Source organism: Mesocricetus auratus, unplaced genomic scaffold, assembly GCF_017639785.1.
Source record: "Mesocricetus auratus isolate SY011 unplaced genomic scaffold, BCM_Maur_2.0 Super-Scaffold_100022, whole genome shotgun sequence".
NCBI classification, from domain to species: Eukaryota; Metazoa; Chordata; class Mammalia; order Rodentia; family Cricetidae; genus Mesocricetus; species Mesocricetus auratus.
This window is the reverse complement of record NW_024429203.1, coordinates 2,754,337-2,774,738: the sequence shown is the minus strand read 5'-3', so window position 1 is coordinate 2,774,738 and position 20,402 is coordinate 2,754,337. Positions and strand designations below refer to the sequence as shown.

The following is a 20,402-nucleotide window of genomic DNA, read 5'->3' as shown; positions in this document are numbered from 1 at the left end:
AATAACTCCAGGATATTATTACAGGACAGCTCTCCAGCTTTGGAAAATGATGATCATTGGTTTGGTCTATGTGACAGATATACATGTAATGGTGTTTATACAGCAGGGGAGGAAAACAGAAGATAATGCTCACAACTAGCCACAAACTGGCACCCCTAGTAGAAATAAACAAAAGCACATAGATCAGCAACATAGTTTTCCACCATGCTGAGTTCTCAATACAGAAGTAAGCTTCAAAGTGTCCTCTGGGGTAGACATCTTTATAACTCTCATGTGAGGAAGGAAAGGGAGAGCTGGACAATCACTGAGGAGCTCCCTGGGCAGCTCTGAACCGAAGGCCTTCCCAGCTCCTACAGTGGGAGGGAGAGCCTGCATTTTACTCAAAACCAGATCAGAAGACACTGCATGTTAGGACCTGTGCCACCCCTCCTCTCTCCCTCCTCTTCCTCCTCCTCCCTTCCCCTCCCCAGTCTGGCTCTTTCTTCTCTTCCTCCTCCTCCCCTTCCTCTTCTTAGTCTTCCTTCTCCCCTCCCATTCCTCCTCCTCTCCTTCCTCTTCCTCCCCTTCCTCTTCCTCCCCTTCCTCCTCCTCATCTCTCTCCTCCTCTTCCTCCCCTTCCTCTTCCTCATCTCTCTCCTCCTCATCTCTCCCCTCCTCTTCCTCCCCCTTCCTCTTCCTGGTCTTCCTCTTTCTCTGCTTCCTCCTCTCCTCCTCCCTCATATTCCTTCTCCTCTTCCCCCCCCCACTCTCCTCCCCTTCCTTTTCCTGGCCTTTCTTCTCCTCTGCTTACTTTGCCAATGTAACTTTCTCTTTTCACCTTGCCCCTAGCTAATTTATGATAGATAAAGAAATAAAGTAAAAGCAAAGAAGTAATATTTATATTACCAGATTAAATTTTCTTTCTTGGAAGCCAATGATCATCTGAATACAAAATAGAACTTCATGAAATATAACTATTTATACTTAGCATAAATTTCATACTGTAATAATATAGAACTAGACCATTCTTCTTTTTAAAATTAGTTTTTCAAGACAGGTTTCTTTCTGTAACCTTGGCTGTTCTGGAACTCACTCTGTAGACCAGGCTGGCCTTGAACTCACAGAGATCTGCCTGCCTGTGCCTTCTGAATACTGGGATTAGAGGCATGTACCACCACTGCCCCGCTTGAACGAGGCCATTCTTAAAGACCACTTAAACACCTGAGTATGCAGAGAAGCAAATAATGTTAGAATAGGACAGCAACTTGTTTCTGAAGAACAAAAATGAAAGAAATAATTTAGCAATTGTTTCATCTCACTAACAGAATTAGCATGATTATATTATAGCATTAATGTTTTCAGATTCAATTAGAAAAACACATCTTAGCCAGGCAGTGGTGGCATACTCCTTTAATCCCAGCACTCGGGAGGCAAAGACTGTGGGTTGAGGTCTACAGAGTGAGTTCCAGAACAGCTAGGGCTACATAGAAAAACTGTTTCCAAAAAGGAAAAGAAAAGAACACCATTTTCATTGTAAATGATTTCTAAAATATTTCTTAAGTTTAAATATTTTACTAGCTGTGCCTTAAAAGACTCTACTTGGTAGCAAATCAAATACCATATGATTCGTCTACTAATTCCAACAAATTAATATGACAGAAGGACAAAACAGGAATCTGTCAGTCTACCATCTACACCAGACACAGTGGCACTCATAATCCCAGCCTCAGGAGGACCAGAGTGAGACTGGGGCTAGCCTGGACTACCTAGTAGAAGTTTATCTCAAAAACTGGGGGTAGAAGAGGAAGCAGGGAGGAGGCACATTCACACCTGGGTTATAATTATGACAGGGCAGTCAGTCATGTTCTATTAAGTTTGAATCTTTAAACCAAGTCATTTCCTTAAAGTCATTTCTTGCTCCAGTGGGAATAGACCAATATCAGAAAACCTCCTTGGCAAGTGTGAGGCCTGAGTTCAATCCCCAACACTGGAAAACGGAAGCACAAAGTCCTTACCTTGTCCATTTCCACTGTTGTCGACGTCAGCCAAACACAAACAGCCCTGATCAAACTCTTCCTTCTCTCCCAGCACAGTAGACCACCAATCACGGGCTTTAAATAAGGACATGTTCTTTCGCCCTGAAAAGAAAACATCCATTCGCAATAAAACTTCACTTTATGGAAAGGAAGAAGTCAAATTATCCCACTTGCAGATCATATGATTTGATATGTAAAAGTCCCTATATAATTTACTGGAGAATTCTTAGATGTAAAAACACTTGCTGTAAAACTACAAAATACAAAATTTATTTTAGCAACGGGTGGTGGTGGTGCACGCCTTTAATCCCAGCACTCGGGAGGCAGAGGCAGGCAGATCTCTGTGAGTTCCAGGCCGGGCTGGACCGACAGCCTCCAAAACAATACTGAGAAACCCTGTCTGGAAAAAACAAAAAAAAAATCTATTTTAAAAAATAGCCTTCACATATACCAGACAGAAACTAAAAAACTAGCCTATTCATAATAACTCCAAAAATGTCAAGTACCTATGGGCCATAGAGATGGCTAAGTTAAGAATACATACTGATCTTCCAGAGGACCTGAGTTTGATTCCCAGCCCTCATAATGGGTGACTCATAACTGCTTGTAACTCCAGGTCCTGGTAGTCTGATATCCTCTTCTGGCCTCCAATGACACTGTACTCAGGTACATAAAGCCATACACAGACATATACACACAATTTTAAAATAATACTAATAAGATAAATTAAATATTAAGTACCTATGAATACACCTAACCAACAAATTGAAAAGTCAAGACTTTGTAAAAGGAAATCAAAGATGTTAGGTGATGAAAAGATCTTCTATGCTCTTAGATTAGCAGAATTAATATTACAAAAATGGATATACCACCAAAAGTAATCTAGAGATTTAATGCAATATTTAGCAAGATTCCACTGTCTTATTGCACAGATCTAGAAAAAAACAATTCAAGTACTAATATAAGACCATAAATAGAACACAGCTGGAGGTCTGACAAAATCCAGCTTCAAACTATATGACAGAGTCACAGAGACAGCCACAGTCTGGTCCTGGCATAAAAACAGACAGGGAGCCCACTGGGCAGAACAGAGGACCAGACACAAACAAACCCTGTAGACAAAGGAGGCAAGGCGTGCAGTCAGAAAGAGCGCCTGTTCAACACACGATATCCTGGGGAGAATTAAATTATAGGCACACCTTTTACCTTACACAGAAATCAATTCAAAATGTATCAAAGACTCTAATTTAAAACCTGAAATGCTGAAATGGCTGCAGGAGAACAGAGAGAATGTTCTGCGAGATACTGGGCTATCCCAGCCCTCATCAGAGTAGATGGGAACTGACAGAGACCCACACTGGACAGTGTACAGAGTGAGAGACTTAGGAGCACTCAATTCTAAATGGAATGTCTTTATCAAATCTCTCCCCTCAAGGCTCAGGGGTCTATGTCAAAGGGGAAGGGGAAAACAGAGAGAGCCAGAGGTGATGGCTGACCCAAGGAAACTTCCAGACACAAGACGATGTGCATGGAAACTCACAGAGATTGTAGCAAGCACAAGGCCAGGTTCAAGCCAGATAGGACCCCAGCTCTGGGAGCAGGAGGTGGACCAGACTCTCTTCCCTAACAAGAGCATCTGCAACTGACCCCTCTCATAAAGGAGAAATTGTTTTCTCCAGCGAACTCTCATTCTGTTTATAAACCACACTACAGGGCAGACCTCATTTCCAGGAGTAGATGGACAACACAAAACAAACTTGATGGTATTTTTGTAGTTTTTTGTCTCACTTTGATCTGCTTGGGCATTTTTTGTCTCACTGATATTTTCTTGTTTATTTTTATTTCTGTATTTGTGTTTTTGTGAGGGAATTCGAGTTCCTTGTTTCTTCATTGGTTTTTGGGTTCTTTGGATTGTTTTTGTTTTTGTTTTTTTGGATTTTTTGTTTTGTTTTGTTTGTTTATTTGTTTGTTTGGTTTTGGTTTTTCGAGACAGAGTTTCTCTGTAGCTTTTGGATGTTGTTCTGCATCTTGAAATCAGAGATACACCTGCCTCTGCCTCCTGAGTGCTGGGATTAAATGCACGCACCACCACTGCTCAGCTGCTGCTTTGTTTTTTAAAGAAAGAGAAAGAACAGAAAGTTGGGTGTGCAGGGAGGTAGAGAGGATCTGAGGGGTGGGGAAGGGAAAAACACGACTAAAATACATTGTGTGAAATTTTTCAATGAAAAAACTAATATGTACTATTATATAAATATATAACAGTAAAACAAAATAGAATTTACAAAGCCACTGGGGGGGAAAGCCACTGGAGTAGACAAAACCTTTCTGAATGGAACACCAACTGCACAGGAACCAGCCCCAAGTATCAACAGACGGGACTACATGAAATCAAAGTTTCTGCACAGCAAAGGAGGCCCACAGCAAACAAAACAGTACCTGGACCCTAGCCTTTGGCAAGCAGAGAGAAGACAAAAAAAAAAATCAAAACAGGAACAGCAGGCCAAATGCAGCCTCTGCTTATACCTTTTAAAAATCTAAGCAGGGCATGAAGCCAGTCTAAAATGTATCTTTCTCACCAGTAAATCCAGCAGCTTCTTCTATAAACTATTTGCTAAAAACCTAAAAGATTAGCAAGACTAGAAGACCCACTAACACTACACTGGCTCAAACTGGAGAAGAAAGAAGGTAAAAAGTAACCACTTTCACCCCACTGTGTACAAGACTCAGACCTGACCTTCTCAGAAGACTGTCTCTGTGAGTGCTCTGCTGTTGTCACTCCTGTCTGACATGCATGCACACCAACCCCTCTGTATGTGCACGTGTGTGATATAATGCTAGTCAGGCCAGAGATCTGGTATTACACCACTAGCATCACCTGGACTCTTAGTTTCCACACTAGGAGAAAAAGTGTGTTTAGGCCACATACAAGATGGGGGGAGGAGGCACTGTGATGACTCTAGTATATAATATCTATCAAGGCCGCCCAAACTTAAAGAAAGCACACACACACACACACACACACACACACACACACACACGTGCTCGTTGGTGCGCCAGTTCTGGTCTACAATGTATAGACACACGTGCATAAACAGTTTTTACTGAGCACTGTAACTGCAGGTACCTTATAACATTTAGAAAGGGTAATTATAGGTGGTAGTAAAGACAGAATGCAGGAAAAGGGGCACAGGCATCATTGAAGAAGATATCAACCTGTCTTTCTCAATTCAACTCTGCCCTAGTTTTCTCTTTTTGTGGCAGATGAGTGAATTAGAAATAGTGACATGTAATACCCAAGTGAATATACAAGGTTTGGCCATTCTAGCTGTATATTCATGGATGGATAAATATGTATATTTACATTTGAGCAAATACTTTTTTTGGTTGGGTTGGGTTGGGTTTGGTTTGGTTTTTCAAGACAGGTTTTTCTCTGTGTAACAGCTCTGGTTGTCCTGGAACTCACTTTGTAGACCAGGCTGGCCTTGAACTCATAGGTCTGCCTGCCTCTGCTTCCCAAGTGCTGGGATTAAAGGCGTGCACAACCATCGCCAGCTGTTGAGCAGCTACCTTAATCTCACTGAACAATGCTTTTATTTGTAAATTAGTTAAAATCAAATGACTTTTAAAAATAAAGACCTTTAAAATAAAAACCTCACTTTTTGGTTGTTGTTTTTAAAGACAGTTTGGCATTTCCCAGGCTGGCCTTGACCTCCTGTTCCTTCTGCAACACACACTGTTCAAATTCATTACCTCTTACAGCACAGCAAATTAAACTTGCATAGCTTTGAGATTAACGTTTGCAGTTAACTTTAACTCTGTATTACGTACACAAGCATAAAAACACAATTCCAAATGGCTACAAACATTAATCAGATATTTTGCAACATCATTATGAATTAGCCTGAAAGACTATATGTGCATTTTGGACTAATTCTATTTTCTGAGAACTTGAGGAAGGAATTATACAGAAATTAAAAAAAACTTCTCTAAAGGACAATATTCAAAATTGAAGAGTACTACTTAACACAGATATATAAAACAAAATCCCTAACTTCCTTTCATAAAGGACTGCAATGTCCTCTTTACTGAAACTACAGGTACTCAGGGAGTTTATGCTTCCTCCAGAAAAACCAAGGCAGAAAGGGGGAATTGGGAAACCAGAGACACAGAGAGTCAGACACCAGGAAAATTGGTTTGCAGGTCCATATACTACAGCGTGCCCTTAGACAACCACAGCGCTGTACCTTGATTGCATAATGAGCATTCCCAGCCCTCCCTTCCCAAGTTACTCATGAGAATGTATACTGCACATTTTCAATGGAAATACATCATTACCTTGACATATGTACTACTCTACTCTTTTTAGACAGAGTCTCACACTGTAGCCCAAAGCTGGCCTAGTAACAGTCCTGCACCAACTACCTAAGAACTGGGATTGCAGTGCTATACCCAGCTTCTACATTTTGTTCTAATGCAGATGAAACTTTCCTTCCTGGTACAGGCTTAAATAGTACTTAAGAAATACATGTTCTCCTTAACTAATTACATTACGTAAGGCCTCCACAAACACTAAGTTCTAACTAGTTGACTATAGAGCCACTGTTCATGGAATGCAGAGTCAGGTCCTACAGCCTCTAGTCACCACATTTCTATCAGTCAATACAGTTCACTATGTATTGCTAGTCTAAAACAGTTTCATATCAATGGTTCTCAACCTGTGGGTCACAACCCCTTTGGCAAACCTCTGTCTCCAAAAAATATTTACATTATGATTCATAATAGTAGCAAAATTACAGTTATGAGGCAGCAATGAAAATGACCTTATGGTTAGGGGTCACCACAACGTGAGGAAATGGGTTAAAGGGTCATGGCATTAGGAAGGTTGAGAACCAGTTTTATACTGTTGATTCATAACCACTGGACTCATGGCCAAGAGCACTGTACCTCCATAAGCCTGAACAAAATGTTTCTTTTTATTATTGTTGTTGTTGTTGTTGTTTTTTGAGACAGAGTTTCTCTGTGTAGCCCTAGCTGTCCTGAAACTCACTCTATAGACCAGGCTGGCCCAGATCTGCCTGCCTCTGCCTCCCGAGTGCTGGGATTAAAGGAGTACACCACCAATGCATGGCCTACAAAACGTTTCTTATCCCATGTATTTTCTCACAACTTTCCTGCACTTAGGAACAGCAGTCAGCACTTCAGCATTTACTTCTTTTATCATTGCTGTTTTGTCTTGTTTTTTGAGACATGGCCTCACCGTGTAGCCCAGGCTGGCTTTGACCGTTCAGTCCTCCTACCTCAGCCTCCTGAACCCTGGGGTTGTAAGCACGCACCACCACTACACTGATTACATGTGAAACACGGAATGCGAAACTGGTGAGATGGCCCAGCGGGGCTTGCCACCAAGCCTGATGATCTAAGACTGACCCCAGGATGGAAGTAAAGACCAGACCCCACACGCTGTCCTTAGACCTCCTCATGTACACTATAGCACACATGCACTTACATGCACACAGCAATAAACAAATAAATAAGAAATCCATAAGCGAATATTTAAAATGTGACAGCAAACAGATGGTAAGAAGATACTTGCTTACAGCTTAGGAATTAAAGATGGCAGAGTGACTCTGACATCCCCGAGGAGCCTTCAGATTAACTTCCTCACTGCTCTCATGGCGACTGTGGATGACCACAAAAGTGCTGAGAACATGATTGTGAGATTACGGCTAACTTTCAGCAGGTGTCAAATTGACAACTATGGAATCTGAAAATAACAAAGGCCAACTGTCCTTTTTTAAACCCACAGAACTACCTGTTTCTTGAAGTAGGCCTTCTGCATGGCTAATCATAGAAACCACGGCCATTTTCTCCCATACAAAAGAAACCAAGAAACTGAGAATACTGAAAATCTCACACACTGGAGGCAGGCTGTGTAAATCTGGATTCCCAACACATACTAACCATGCAACCCAGAGGCAACGTGATAATCACCTTGTCAACTCGACTGGGTTTGGAACTGCCTGGGAGATCCATTGTGGGCATGTCTCTGAGGGTGTTTCCAGACAGTTAGCTGAAGAGGGAGGGCGGGCTTCATCTAACTTACAGGTCAGGGCAGGAGGCAGGAGGCAGGAGGTGAAGAGAGACCACAGTGGGACGCTGCTTACGGTCTTCCTTCCGCTGGCTTGCTCGCTACTTTTCTTACACAACCCAGGCCCACCTGCCTAGGGATGGCTCTGCCTACAGTGGGCTGGGCCTTCCTACATCAAGTAACTAAGAAAACGCCCCACAAACACACTCGAAGACCAAACCAAGGTGGGCAATTCCTCAGCTGACTTTCCTTCTTCCTAGATGACTCTAGCTATGTCAAGTTGACAATTAACCAACACAGGAGGTAATGGAGTCACACATTAAGTAAAAGTGGAAGTAGGGAGACGCCAGCTCAACGCCAGCATTCATGGCTCTGTTTCCTAACAGCAAACACCATGTGACTAGCCACCTCACCTACCCCTGCCTTCCCTGCCGTGATGAACTCTGTCCATTTAAACAATGAACCATATAAATTGCTTAAATTGCTTTCTCAGGAACTTTGTCATCACAATGAGAAAAGTAACTACCAACCCTGAAGTTCAGCCCCTTCAACTATAAAATAAAGATAAGAGTGATGCTGTAAGTATTAAACAATGCATCAGATGCAAACTACAAAATTAGAGAAACTATGCAATTCAGTTATCCAATAAGGAGATAACGTCCAAGATATATAAAGAATTCCCACAACTCAACAGGAATAAGAACAAAAAAAAAAGAGCAAACAAATGAGCTAGTGTTTCTCTGGCAAGATCTAAAGTGGCCAACAAACACATGAAGGGTGCTCAGCATCACTAGTCAGGGTGACGCAAGTCAGAACTACTGTGAGATACCATGGCACATCCTTTAGCACAGGTAGGATGCCAATGCCAATAACCTCAGTTGTTCTGGAAGCTGCAGGCCGACAGCCTGGACTACAGAGTGAATGAATTCAAGAGTAGCCTGGTCAACTTAGTGAAACTGTCCCAAAAGTTAAAATGTTTAAAGAACTGGAGGTGCAGATAGTGGTAGAGCACTAGAGCACAGCATGTCCGAAGTCTAGGTTCATCCCTAGAGCTGTGAAATAAAATAAAATAAAACAAAGCCAGTGTGATGGCCAATCTTGACTGTCACCTTCAATGTGGGCAGCAGTGATTCTAAGGGCGTGCCCTAGACTCATAAAGAAGGAAGCTGGCTGAGCACAAGTGCTCACCTCTCAGCTTCCTGACTGCAGGTACAGTGTGACCAGCCTCCTCCTATCACCATGATGACCTGACAAAATAAACTTTTGCTTCCTTAAGGTTCTTTTGGAAGGAAGAGGGTATTGGGTTTTTTCTTTTGTTTGTGTTGTTTTGTTTCCTTGGGGGTGGGGTGTTATTGAGACAAGGTTTCTCTGTAGCTTTGGAGCCTGTCTTGGTACTTCCACTTGCTCTGTAGACCAAGCTGGCCTCGAACTCACTGAGATCCGACTGCCTCTGCCTCCTGAGTGCTGGGATTAAAGGTGTGTGCCACCAATGCCCGGCTCTTTTTGTTTTTTAAGACTGTTTCATGTGGCTCAGGCTGGCCTGAACTCCAGTCCCCCGACACTTGGCCCTAAATGTCTTTCAATGCGTCATTCACTAAACTATTCACAGAGGAGAGAGGCCTACCTTTGATGCTCAGCATTTTCAAAGCACTGTTAAAAATTGCTATCAGTGAGGGAGAAAGAGATGCTCAGAGATTAAGAGCACATACTGTTCTTTGAAAGTTCCTGAGTTCAGTTCCCAGTATCTACATCAGGACAGTTGAAACAGCCAGCCTATAACCCCAACTTCAGGGATCTGATACCCTCTTCTGACCTCTGTGGGTATTGCAGGACCGTGCACAAACCTACATCCAAGATACACACATATATGATGGGGAAGTCCTGTGTCAATAAAGCACTGTTGACCAATAGGGAAGCAAGATAGATGGGACTAGGAGTCCAGGAAGACTCTGGGTAGGAAAAACACAGGGAGTCACGATGTAGCCACCATAGGGATAAGAAGTCCGGACCCTTTCTCCAGTAAGAGAAATATTTAGATTAACAATTATGGGGTAAATACTTAAGTCAGAGCTAGCCAGTAAGAAACAAGCAAATGGCCAACAGCTTCATAATTAATACAGTGTCCTGTATATTATTTGGGAACTACAACGTGGCAGAGCCCAGGCGACTGGTGGGAAAAAACCAAAGCAGCTGGCAAGGAAAAGGATTCACTCAACATAATGCATATAATTAAAACCTTTTAAAAAGGAATTTTAAAAACTGCTGTTAGTGCCAAGTTCAGACAGTTTATACGGTAAGCACTCCAGTGCTTATTTCTTATACATAAGCAAAGGTGTCCAGGACAGGTGACTGGCTAGTTAGTGAACTCTCCCTTACTGCCCAGACTGCCTTGAGCACAGACTAACAGACAGTCTCACTACTCTTATACCAGCACCAGCAGGCTGGAGCACACCATAGACATTTTAAGATACTAAGCAAAGACAGTCCCTGGTGCCTTCTAGAAGCATTTGCCCTGTTGCACGCCTTGGTGAAGCATTTCTGCCTTGAGCAGAGGTAGAGCACATCCCCATGGCAGAGGGACTATCACGGTCTGTGATAAAGGCAAAGCCATGACTGGTCCAAAACGCAGGGCTCAGTGACTGTGATTCACGCTAAGAGGCTAAGCTGTGATTGAGGGTGGGAGGTAGGGGGTGGAGCAACACACTTGACAGATGAACGGGTCCCAGGGATCTGGGAGGCAGTCCCAGAAACTGATGCCCATTTCTGACTCCTGGCTCTGGACTCCTGAGCAGTCTCACTTGTGTCTGGTATGCAGTTTCAGGACTCTGGAACTGTAGCTTGACAGTGAAAGTACGACTAAGAGCTGTGCCAGACCCGGTGCCTGGAGCTGAGCTCCCCAACACCCAGTCTGCTCCTAGCACCATGGTTCTGAATTAACCTCTGCTTGACAACTCAAGATCTGGTGGTAGCCACTCAAATCTCACACACACACACACACACACACACACACACACACACACACACACACCAAAGACAACTGAGCCTGGCTGAGGCCAGCCGCACCTGGCACCTAACTCCTGAGATCATGCCAAGCACCCTGACTCAGCTCACATCCCAGCCCCAGACAGACTTGACAGGCAGGTACCTAAGGTCATCCATCCTAGCTGTGGCCACTGAGTTGAAGCAAAGGTCAAGCTATCTAACAACTGAAGGAGCAGCGGAACAGCTCAGGAGCAATCAGGATCCCAGTGCAATGAAGACAAAGAAAGGCTCCAGCTGGCCCACACAGTGAGTTCTGGGGCTCTCAAAACCAGGGAGGCACAGACAGGAGGGTCCCTAGGGCTCCCTGGCCAGCATAGTCTTATCAGCAAGTTCCAGGCCATTGAGAGACCCTGTATGAAAAAAAAAAATGCATGGGCCTGAGGAACAACACATGAAGTTAACTTCTCCCCATGTATGTGCACACGCCGAAACAAGTACACATACACACACAACATATGCACATGCACATACAAATCAAAGAGCAAGAATGGAATCCCACCCAAGGTCCTTTACCTTTGCTAAGAAGCTAACTGTGCTGGGCATATAGTTTAGTAGGAAGAACGCTTGCCAAGCATGCAGGAACTCTGGCCTCAGTCCCCAGAACTACGTAACACTGGGCATGGTGGTACATGCCCAACACTGGGAAAGTAGCAATGAAAAGATTAGGAGTTCAAGGGCAGCCTCCAGTACATAGCAAGTTGAGGCCAGCCTGGCCTTCATGAGACCCTGACTCAAAGGGGAGAGAGGGGAATAAATATATGAGTTCCAATACATATGGGAGTTCATGACTAATGGTTTCACATAATCATACTAACTACCAGATGACCAAACTTAAATCTGGTGGTAAGAACTCAAAAAAAATGTATTAAGAAGTTTTATTATAGTTTTATTGGATTTTTATTTGAAGTAATGGTATTTAATAGACTACAAACTTTTTCATTACATATGCCAGACACAGCAAAATCATGTTATATACTTGGCTTCCCAGAAAGAAAACACCCTCCCCGTGCAGCAGCTATTTGCTTGTTTGTCTGATAGGGGCTCATGTAGCCCAGGCTGGCCTCTGCCTCGACCTCTTGACCGTCCAGCTCCTGAATGCTGGAATTACAGGTGTACACTTAGCTAAGGTATGTCTTTCCTCATAGCCCAGAAGAGCAAGATAAACAAATCACTTCTTGAGAAATGTGGTAAAGAGGCAGAATTCCCCAGACCCTGAGTTAGGGCATCTGATGAGATCAAAGGACAGCCAGGGGTTAAGTCATCAATTCAGAGGTAGGAGCTGTACCTGGAAAGTGCGGCCAGTTGCTATAAGCAGAATGCTGAGCGTCCTCGGTTAAAGGCGGCTTGGTCCACAGGGCTGTTTGTGGGACGTGTTGGGCTCCTTGAGAGAGGCCCAGTCAGAGGCCATCAGGTCACCAGGGAAACCACTAAATGGGGCTATGTACCTTGGTTACTTCTCCTTTTGCTTCTTAGCCCTGACATGACCACTTTTGCTCTGACATGTGTTCCCACAGTGACATGCACCTCACCACAAATCCAAAGCAACAGGTGACTATGGACTGGAACCCCTGAAACTAGGAGCCAAGTAAACTGTTTCTTTTGTAAATTAATTATCTCGGCTATATTGTTACAGTGTCTGAAAGCCAACTACATCAAATGTGGCTGCTTTACCAGGTGGTGGTAGCCCATGCCTTTAGCTCCAAAACACTCCCAGAACTCTGTGGGTTCCAGGCCAGCCTGGTCTACAAAGCAAGTTTCAGGACAACCAGGGCTACACAGAGAAACCCTGTCTTGGGGGGGGGGGGAGGGGATTCATAGCAAACCAAAGAATAAGTGATCCTCTGCCACATCCTCATGAGGGGACAAAAAAGAAGGGGGGGGGTTGCTGGGCTGCTCAGTGGAAGAAAGCCAAGAGAAAAAGAACTGTTTAACAGTTCAAGAAAGAGTCTCTTCACCTCATTCAGGCAGAAGAAAAAAAATCTCATGGAGACTGCCTAGAAAACATACTAACACTCTCCAAATAATGGGAAGAGAGGGTCTTTTCCATTGTGCCATTGAATCATATACAAAAATAATCAAAGTATTTAGATAAGTGACAAGAGACATGGCTAGAGTTTGAATATGAAAACATATAACTAGATTAATGAAAACTCCTGCTGTGTGAACCTTTATCAGAGTATTCACGACTGCAATAACAGCATTGGGGAAGCTGAGACAGGAGGATTGTACGCTTGAGGTCAGCTTGAGCTACAAAATAAAACCATTAAAACTGATTTTGGGGGCTGGAGAGATGGCTCAGAGGTTAAGAGCACTGACTGCTCTTCCAGAGGTCCTGAGTTTAATTCCCAGCAACCACATGGTGGCTCACAACCATATACAATTCAATCTGGTGTCCTCTTCTGGTATGTAGGCAGAACGTTGTATATGTAATAAATAAATCTTTTTTAAAAAGCTGATTTTTGTAGCTTACTAGAATAAAGAAAAGCAAACAAAACCACAATGAGCTGGACATTGTTGTGGGATATTTGATCACACTTCGTGAAAGGCACCTTCTGATTGGTTTAGTAAAGAGATGAATGATCAACAACTAGGCAGGAGAAGATGGGCAGGACTTCCAGACAGAGAAGGAACTCTGGGAAGAAGAGGTGGGAATCATCAGCTGAGGAAATGGAACACACTATACTGAGAAGAGATAATGAGCCATGTAAAAGAACATATATTAATATAAGCAGGTCAATTTTTAATATTTTATTTATTTATTGTATATACAGTCTTCTGCCTGCATGCCAGCAGAGGGCATCAGATCTCATTCAAGGTGGTTGTGAGCCACCATGTAGTTGCTGGGAATTGAACGCAGGACCTCTGGAAGAACAGTTAGTGTTCTTAGCCACTGAGCCATTTCTCCAGCCCATAAACAGGTCAATTTAAGTAATAAGAGCTACTTGGGAACAAGCCTAAGCTAAGGCCAAGCTTTCATAATTAATAAGAAGTCTCCATGTCATTATTTGGGAGCTGGAGGTCCAAAGAAAGGGATACAGTGGCATAAGCCTTTAATCCCAGCACTTGGGAGGTAGAGGCAGACTGACCTCTGTGGCCAGGTTAGTTCAAAACTAACCTGGGCTACGGAATGAGCTCCAGGCCAGCCAGAGTTACATAGTAAAGCCCTATCTCAAAAACAAAACATGCAATAACAAAACTAACTTGGAAGCAAAGATAGCTTAGTGGTGATGCACCTGTCCCGCAAGTGTGAGGACCTGAGTTCACACGCCCAGAGCCCACTTAAAACCAGATGTGGTAGTTCATATCTATAATCTCAGCACTCCTACCCAAGAGAGAAAGGTGGGACAGCTATAAAGCAGACAATTCCCAGAGGCTCACAGGTCTGCTAGCCCGGCCATGCAGCAATGACTAAGCAGAGACCCTGCCTCACACAAGGTGAAAGATGAGGGTACACAGCATACACACACACACACACACACACACACACACACACACACGCATAAGCACTCGTGCACGCACAGACACACACACGTATACACACACATAAACACACGAGTGCACACACATGCACACACACTTTTTAAATAACAAAGAAAACCAACTTTCCAACATTATCTATAAATGCTAATTTCCCACAGGTATCTAACGAAAGAATCTAATATGTCTCTACTGATAAGACAGACTACAGCTGAATGTTTCCTTGTTTCTCTGACTCAACAACTTCTCATTAGTCACCCACAACTCTGTTAGTCCCCAACAGTTACCCTCTCAGAAATCACTTAATGTCTTGGGACTCCAGGAGCTTTTAGAAATGCAGACTCTTGGTCCCCTTCAACAACACTCCCAAGTCCCTGAGCTGATCATAACAGTTTGAGGATCCCATACCCAGGTGCCTAGGGCCAGGTCTTTTGAATTTCAGGTTTTGGAATATTTGCATATGTACAATGAGATGTTTTAGAGAAGAACCAACTTTAAATATTAAAATTAAATATTAAAATATATGAAATTTATATTTTTCTATGCATCTTATATACGTGGCCTGAGTGTAATTGCAATGTGTTTAGGGCATATAAGTCTTAACTATAACCTGCCAGAGGCAGGTATGGGACGGCCCACATGTGGCATCACATCGGGGCTCTAAAGTTTCAGATTCTGAAGCTCTCTGAGTTCTGGATGACAGATGCTCAGCCGATGCCTGGAGGCCTAAGTGAGCACTGATTCCAGCACAGCTCCGCCTTCCCCTTCTTTCTCTTAGGACCTCTAGTTGTCACTCCAACGCTTGGGAGGAAGTCATTTTCTCCACAGCAAAGAGCGTAAACAGCCAGAAGTGTCCATTACTCAGCTAGTCCTCACATTCTGTTTCTGTCTTGTCTTGTTTTTGAAGCAAACTTGGAATTTAACAAGAGATCTGAATACAGGTTTTAAGCACTAGAGTTGAGAAAGGAGTGAATTCAGGAAAAAAGACAAACCATCCAAGACTGTGCTGTGGTGCCTCACCCCATCGTGTTGTAGGAGAGTGCCTGAGAAGCAACATGATTTCGTTTAAGCTCACATCTAATGACGGATCTGCTCTGCACATGCAGGACCTAGGCCCCAGACCTTGTTTCAGTATGTGCTAATGCTGCGCAATTTACTCTCTGGGGAACTGAAACGAGCATGTGTCAACACAGGGATTTTATCTCTCTGGCTTTTTTGTTTGGTTTTGGTTTTTTGAGACAGGGCCTCCTTATGTTACCTAAGCTGGCCTGAAACTTGCTATGTAAATCAGGCTGGCTGTGAACTCAGCATGTCCTTGCCTTGGTCTTTTCAAGGCTGGGATTACACGACTGTTCCACACCGTCACATGGCTAGTTTTTCTTTTTAACGAATATTTTATTACATTTGGGCAGGCAAGTGCCGTGGCACACATGTGGAGGTCAGAGGACAACTTATGGGAGTTGGTTCTCTCTTTCTACCATGTGGGTCCCAAGGAACCCATGTCATCACACTTAGCGCCATCCCGCCAGCCATCATTAGTTTTTCTTTAAGCAAAAGGTGAAAACCAAAAACAAAGTTTTCAATGACTATTCTGTCCTCTCATGTGAAAGGAACTCATAACTAGTATCTATTCATTGTTTCAGGCCATGCTCAAACATTGTGCAAGAACTCTATTTTAATTAGATTATAGAGACAGCTCAGCAGGAAAAGGCACCTGCCACCAAGCCTGGCAGCCTGAGTTCAATCCCTGGGATCCATATGGTAGAAGGAGAAAATCAATTCCCAAAGTTGTACTCTGACCTTTACCCACATGCTGTGTTACCAAAGCAAGACACACACACACACACACACACACACACACACACACACACACACACACACACGATAGATAGACAGACAGGCAGATTGTGATTCTAGACAAAATTTCTTTTACTCTACAAAGTAACTGGTAGATATGATTATTTGGGTATCCCTGAACACCAAGAAGGTAAGAAACCTCATTTATGAGACAAGCAGGTTTCGTTTTGGTCTGGTTTGGATATTTGAAACAGGGTTTCTCTGTGTAGCTCTGGCCATCCTAGAACTCTCTCAATAGACCAGGCTGGCCTTGAGCTCACAGAGATCCGCCTGCCTCTGCCTCCCGAGTACTGGGATTAAAGGCGTGCGCCACCACCGCCTGGGAAAGATGGGCATTTTAACACCCTACTGAACTAGACTAATATCAGTGGAAAAACCGACTAACATCAATGGCCATAATAAATGCAGAGAATGTAGTGGGGACAAAATCAAAGTCTGAGGCAGGCTCTGAAATCAGGAAGCTGACCTGAAGATGCTGTTGCTCATACCTGAAACTTTATCCAAATGTTATTTCCATCATCAAATCTCAGGAACTACCAATCAGGTTGTGAATACAGGACAATGGCAGAGTCATGTAAAACTAAACAAATACTGATTTGGAAGCAATGTGACAAGGACTTGTATTGGGATTTTCCGTTAACACGAAAGGCACAGGAGTGGTGGTCAGACAGGCCTGTGTTCACTTCCCGGAGCTATGTCCCAACCATGCAATGAGCTCCTTCTCCTCCAATACAGTGGTTCTCAACCTCCCTAACGCTGTGACCCTTTAATCCAGTTCTTCATGTTGTGTGACCCCAACCACAAAATTATTTCATTACTACTTCATAACTGTAACTTTGCTATGTTATGAATCATAATGTAAATATCTGATATGCAGGATATATGACCCCTGTGAAAAGGTCATTCAACCCCCAAAGGGGTTGTAACCCACAGACTGAGAACTTCTGCCCTATTATCAAGTGTCTTGGTAATGGGAAAATAAAATGGCCTAAGATATGCACTTCCTTAGACAGTGCTCAACCCACTACAACCGTTTAATAAACATCAGTAGTAATACTGATAGGAGGAACACTTGTGGTGGTAGCAGACATGGTGACAGCAGAGTCTTCTGAACACAGCAAAATTTCAACTGGGACACCCAAAGGGGTGTGTGTGTGTGTGTGTGTGTGTGTGTGTGTGTGTGTGTGTGTGTGAACCATGTACCACTAATATACACTCTAGTCTCCTTAGATACTTTTTGAAAAGTATTGAAACGTATCAAGTTATTATAAAACATGCTTGCTGATTATAACATTTACAAGGGCTGGGGTTGTAGCTCTTTCAGTACACAATAGAACACACACACACACACACACACACACACACACACACACGTACATTCTGTGGAGAGAGACTTCCTACATACCTGAAAAGGTATATAACTTTACAGTACTGCTAGTGTTTTTTTTTTCCTGCAAAGAGCATTTTCAGTGGGATGGCTCAGCAGATAAAGATGCTTGCTGCCAAGCCTGACAGGACCCACACGGTGTGAGGAGAGAACCGACTCTTGCAAGTTGTTCTCTGACCTCCACACCTGCACTGTGGTACCCTTGTTCACACACATACATGCACCCAAAAACTTAAAATCTAGTAAAAATTTTAAAAACTATATAATAAACACAAGTTGGAGGTATAATTTAACCACAACCACTATAATATAGATAGATAGATAGATAGATAGATAGATAGATAGATAGATAGATAGATATCCAGGGTAGGAGGCTAGAGAAATAGCCCAGTGGTTAAGAGCATTGGCTGCTCTTCCAGAGGTCCTGAGTCTAGTTCCCAGCACCCACATGGTGGCTCACAATTGGCTCACAACCACCTGTAATGGATCTGATTCCCTCTTCGGGTCTGCATGAAGACAGGCCACTCATATACATAAAAATAAATAAATCTTAAAAAGATGGGCGGTGGTGGCAAAACCTTTAATCCCAGCAGAGACAGGCAGATCTCTGTGAGTTTGAGGCTACCCTGGTCTACTAAGGGAGTTCCAGAACAGGCTCCAAAGCTACAGAGAGACCCTGTCTCAAAAAAAACAAAACAAAACAAAAAAGTCTTTAAACTCTTACAAACAACTTGTAAATGGTTTTCAAAATAAGTTCTCTTGTTTTTAATTCTTATGATAGTCCAATCCATCACCAAATCTCAGCCTTTATCTCAACCATTATCCTCTTCATATACTACACTAAATTCATCTTTCCCTCTGAATGCTAGCAGACATTAACACATTATATGGTGATACACACCTGTAACACCAACATTCAAGAGCCTGAAGCCAGGGGTCATAAGTTCAAAGATGGCCTAGGATACGCAGTAAGCTCCAGGTCACTTGGGCCACATCGTGAAATTTTTAAAAACAAAATGAAGGGAAGAAAGGAAGAAGAGAGGGAGGGAGGGAGGGAGAGATGGAGGGAGAGATGGAGGGAGAGACTCAAGGAAGGAAGAAAGGAAGGAAGGAAGGAAGGAAGGAAGGAAGGAAGGAAGGAAGGAAGGAAGGAGAAAACCCTATTTTCCTCCAGTATCTTTCAAACTGTGTGTATCAATCAAGATGTACATATGTGTAAACATGTAAGACACGACTTGATATTTAAAGACAATGTGAGGCACCAAAAAAGTAATCTATAAATTTATCCAGAAATCGAAGCCCAGTGTAGACCTTGCCCGGGAGGAGCTGCTGATAAAATCAGCTTAGTCCTTCTAAACTGCTGTGGTCTGCAAAGGAAAGAGAAAGGGATAAACGTTCAATCCTATTGCAGGCAGCGCCGGGGAGTATCAACATGCTCCCGGCTTCGGTCCAGACTGAGAACTGCTCCGTCGCTCTGCTCACAGACCTGTTGAAATGTCACAGGGGAAACATGCTCTTACTCCATGTGACTGCTGCATGGAATCTTTAAAAGTCCCCCCTTCCTCAGAGGTGTTCATAGGATCTACACCCATCGCGTTAGCGGTTTGTTTGAATGCAAGCCTATTTCCTAGGACATGGATCATCCCACATCTCCCAAACCATTACTCGGCAGCTGAGGATTAGCCTTGTTGACCAAGCATAGCGGACCCATCCATGCATCCGAAGTTTTTAACTCCTGGAGTATTCCTTACCTGATGCCAACAAGTGGGCTTTGCCTAGCCTTTCCACGGACCCGCTATCCACAGACTTCCCTCTCAGAACTGAGGAGGATCCGGCGATGGAGCAGAAGTAACAGCCGTGCAGGGAAAAGCAACCCTTAACTCCACTAGCACCTCTTCGTCTTGGGTTCCAAGTTTTTCACGTCCCCAGGTAGACAGAATCCCGCCAAGCAGCAAGCCAGCTCCACAGAGCTGGAGTGAGTCCCTCCAAGCCCTCCTGCACCACTCGTCATCCCCCTGAGACAAACAGGGGAGACGGCATGGATCCCTCGGAAGCCACAAGGCAAGACGGAACAACTCCAAGTCCAGATGCTCACATAGAGGATGAAACCACCGAGGAAGCTGTGCGAGGGGTGAGGCTGCAAGCCAGCAGCCTGCGGAAGACACCTCCCCACTCCAGCCTAAATCCAAGCCGCCTTCGCCCTGTTGTCATAGCATTTTACAACGGGGGCTACTGCGCAAGTCAGACGCAGGGCCGCGGGGCCTGCTGGATGTTGTAGTCCAGGAGGCCGACAGCGCGTGGCTGCGAAGAGAATGTTCCTGGGCCGGTCCTTGACAACCAGAATGGCTGCAAGGGCAGGAGGGAGCCTGGCGCCTCTGAACCACCCAAGCAGGCGGCTTCCGCGGCAGTCCCGCCTCGGCGGGGCGGGGGTCTGCCATAGACCATGCCCTCCTGTGTTTAGGTGTTCTGGTGTCTAGGCCAGAGCAATCCTGGCTTTCCTGTTTGTAAACATTTCCTGTCTTGCCTTGGCCTAAGA

At 43.9% G+C, this 20,402-nt stretch overlaps 1 protein-coding gene across 5 annotated transcripts in view; it reads right to left on the bottom strand.

Moving 5' to 3' along the window:
• Bbs9 (Bardet-Biedl syndrome 9) overlaps nt 1–20,090 on the bottom strand; it is a 384,009-nt gene extending 363,919 nt beyond the window's left edge. For 2 of the 5 annotated variants that reach the window (XM_040729934.1, XM_040729933.1), the window contains exons 1-2: nt 19,618–20,089; nt 1,995–2,117 (exon numbers count right to left, since the gene is read on the bottom strand). In XM_040729934.1, coding sequence (XP_040585868.1) covers nt 1,995–2,106 — 112 coding nt within the window. In that variant the 5' untranslated portion in view covers nt 2,107–2,117; nt 19,618–20,089. Of the gene's footprint in view, nt 1–1,994; nt 2,118–19,617 lie in introns of all 5 variants that reach the window. The other 3 variants (XM_040729931.1, XM_040729932.1, XM_040729936.1) reach the window with 2 other exon arrangements.
• Nucleotides 20,091–20,402: the final 312 nt, after the last annotated feature.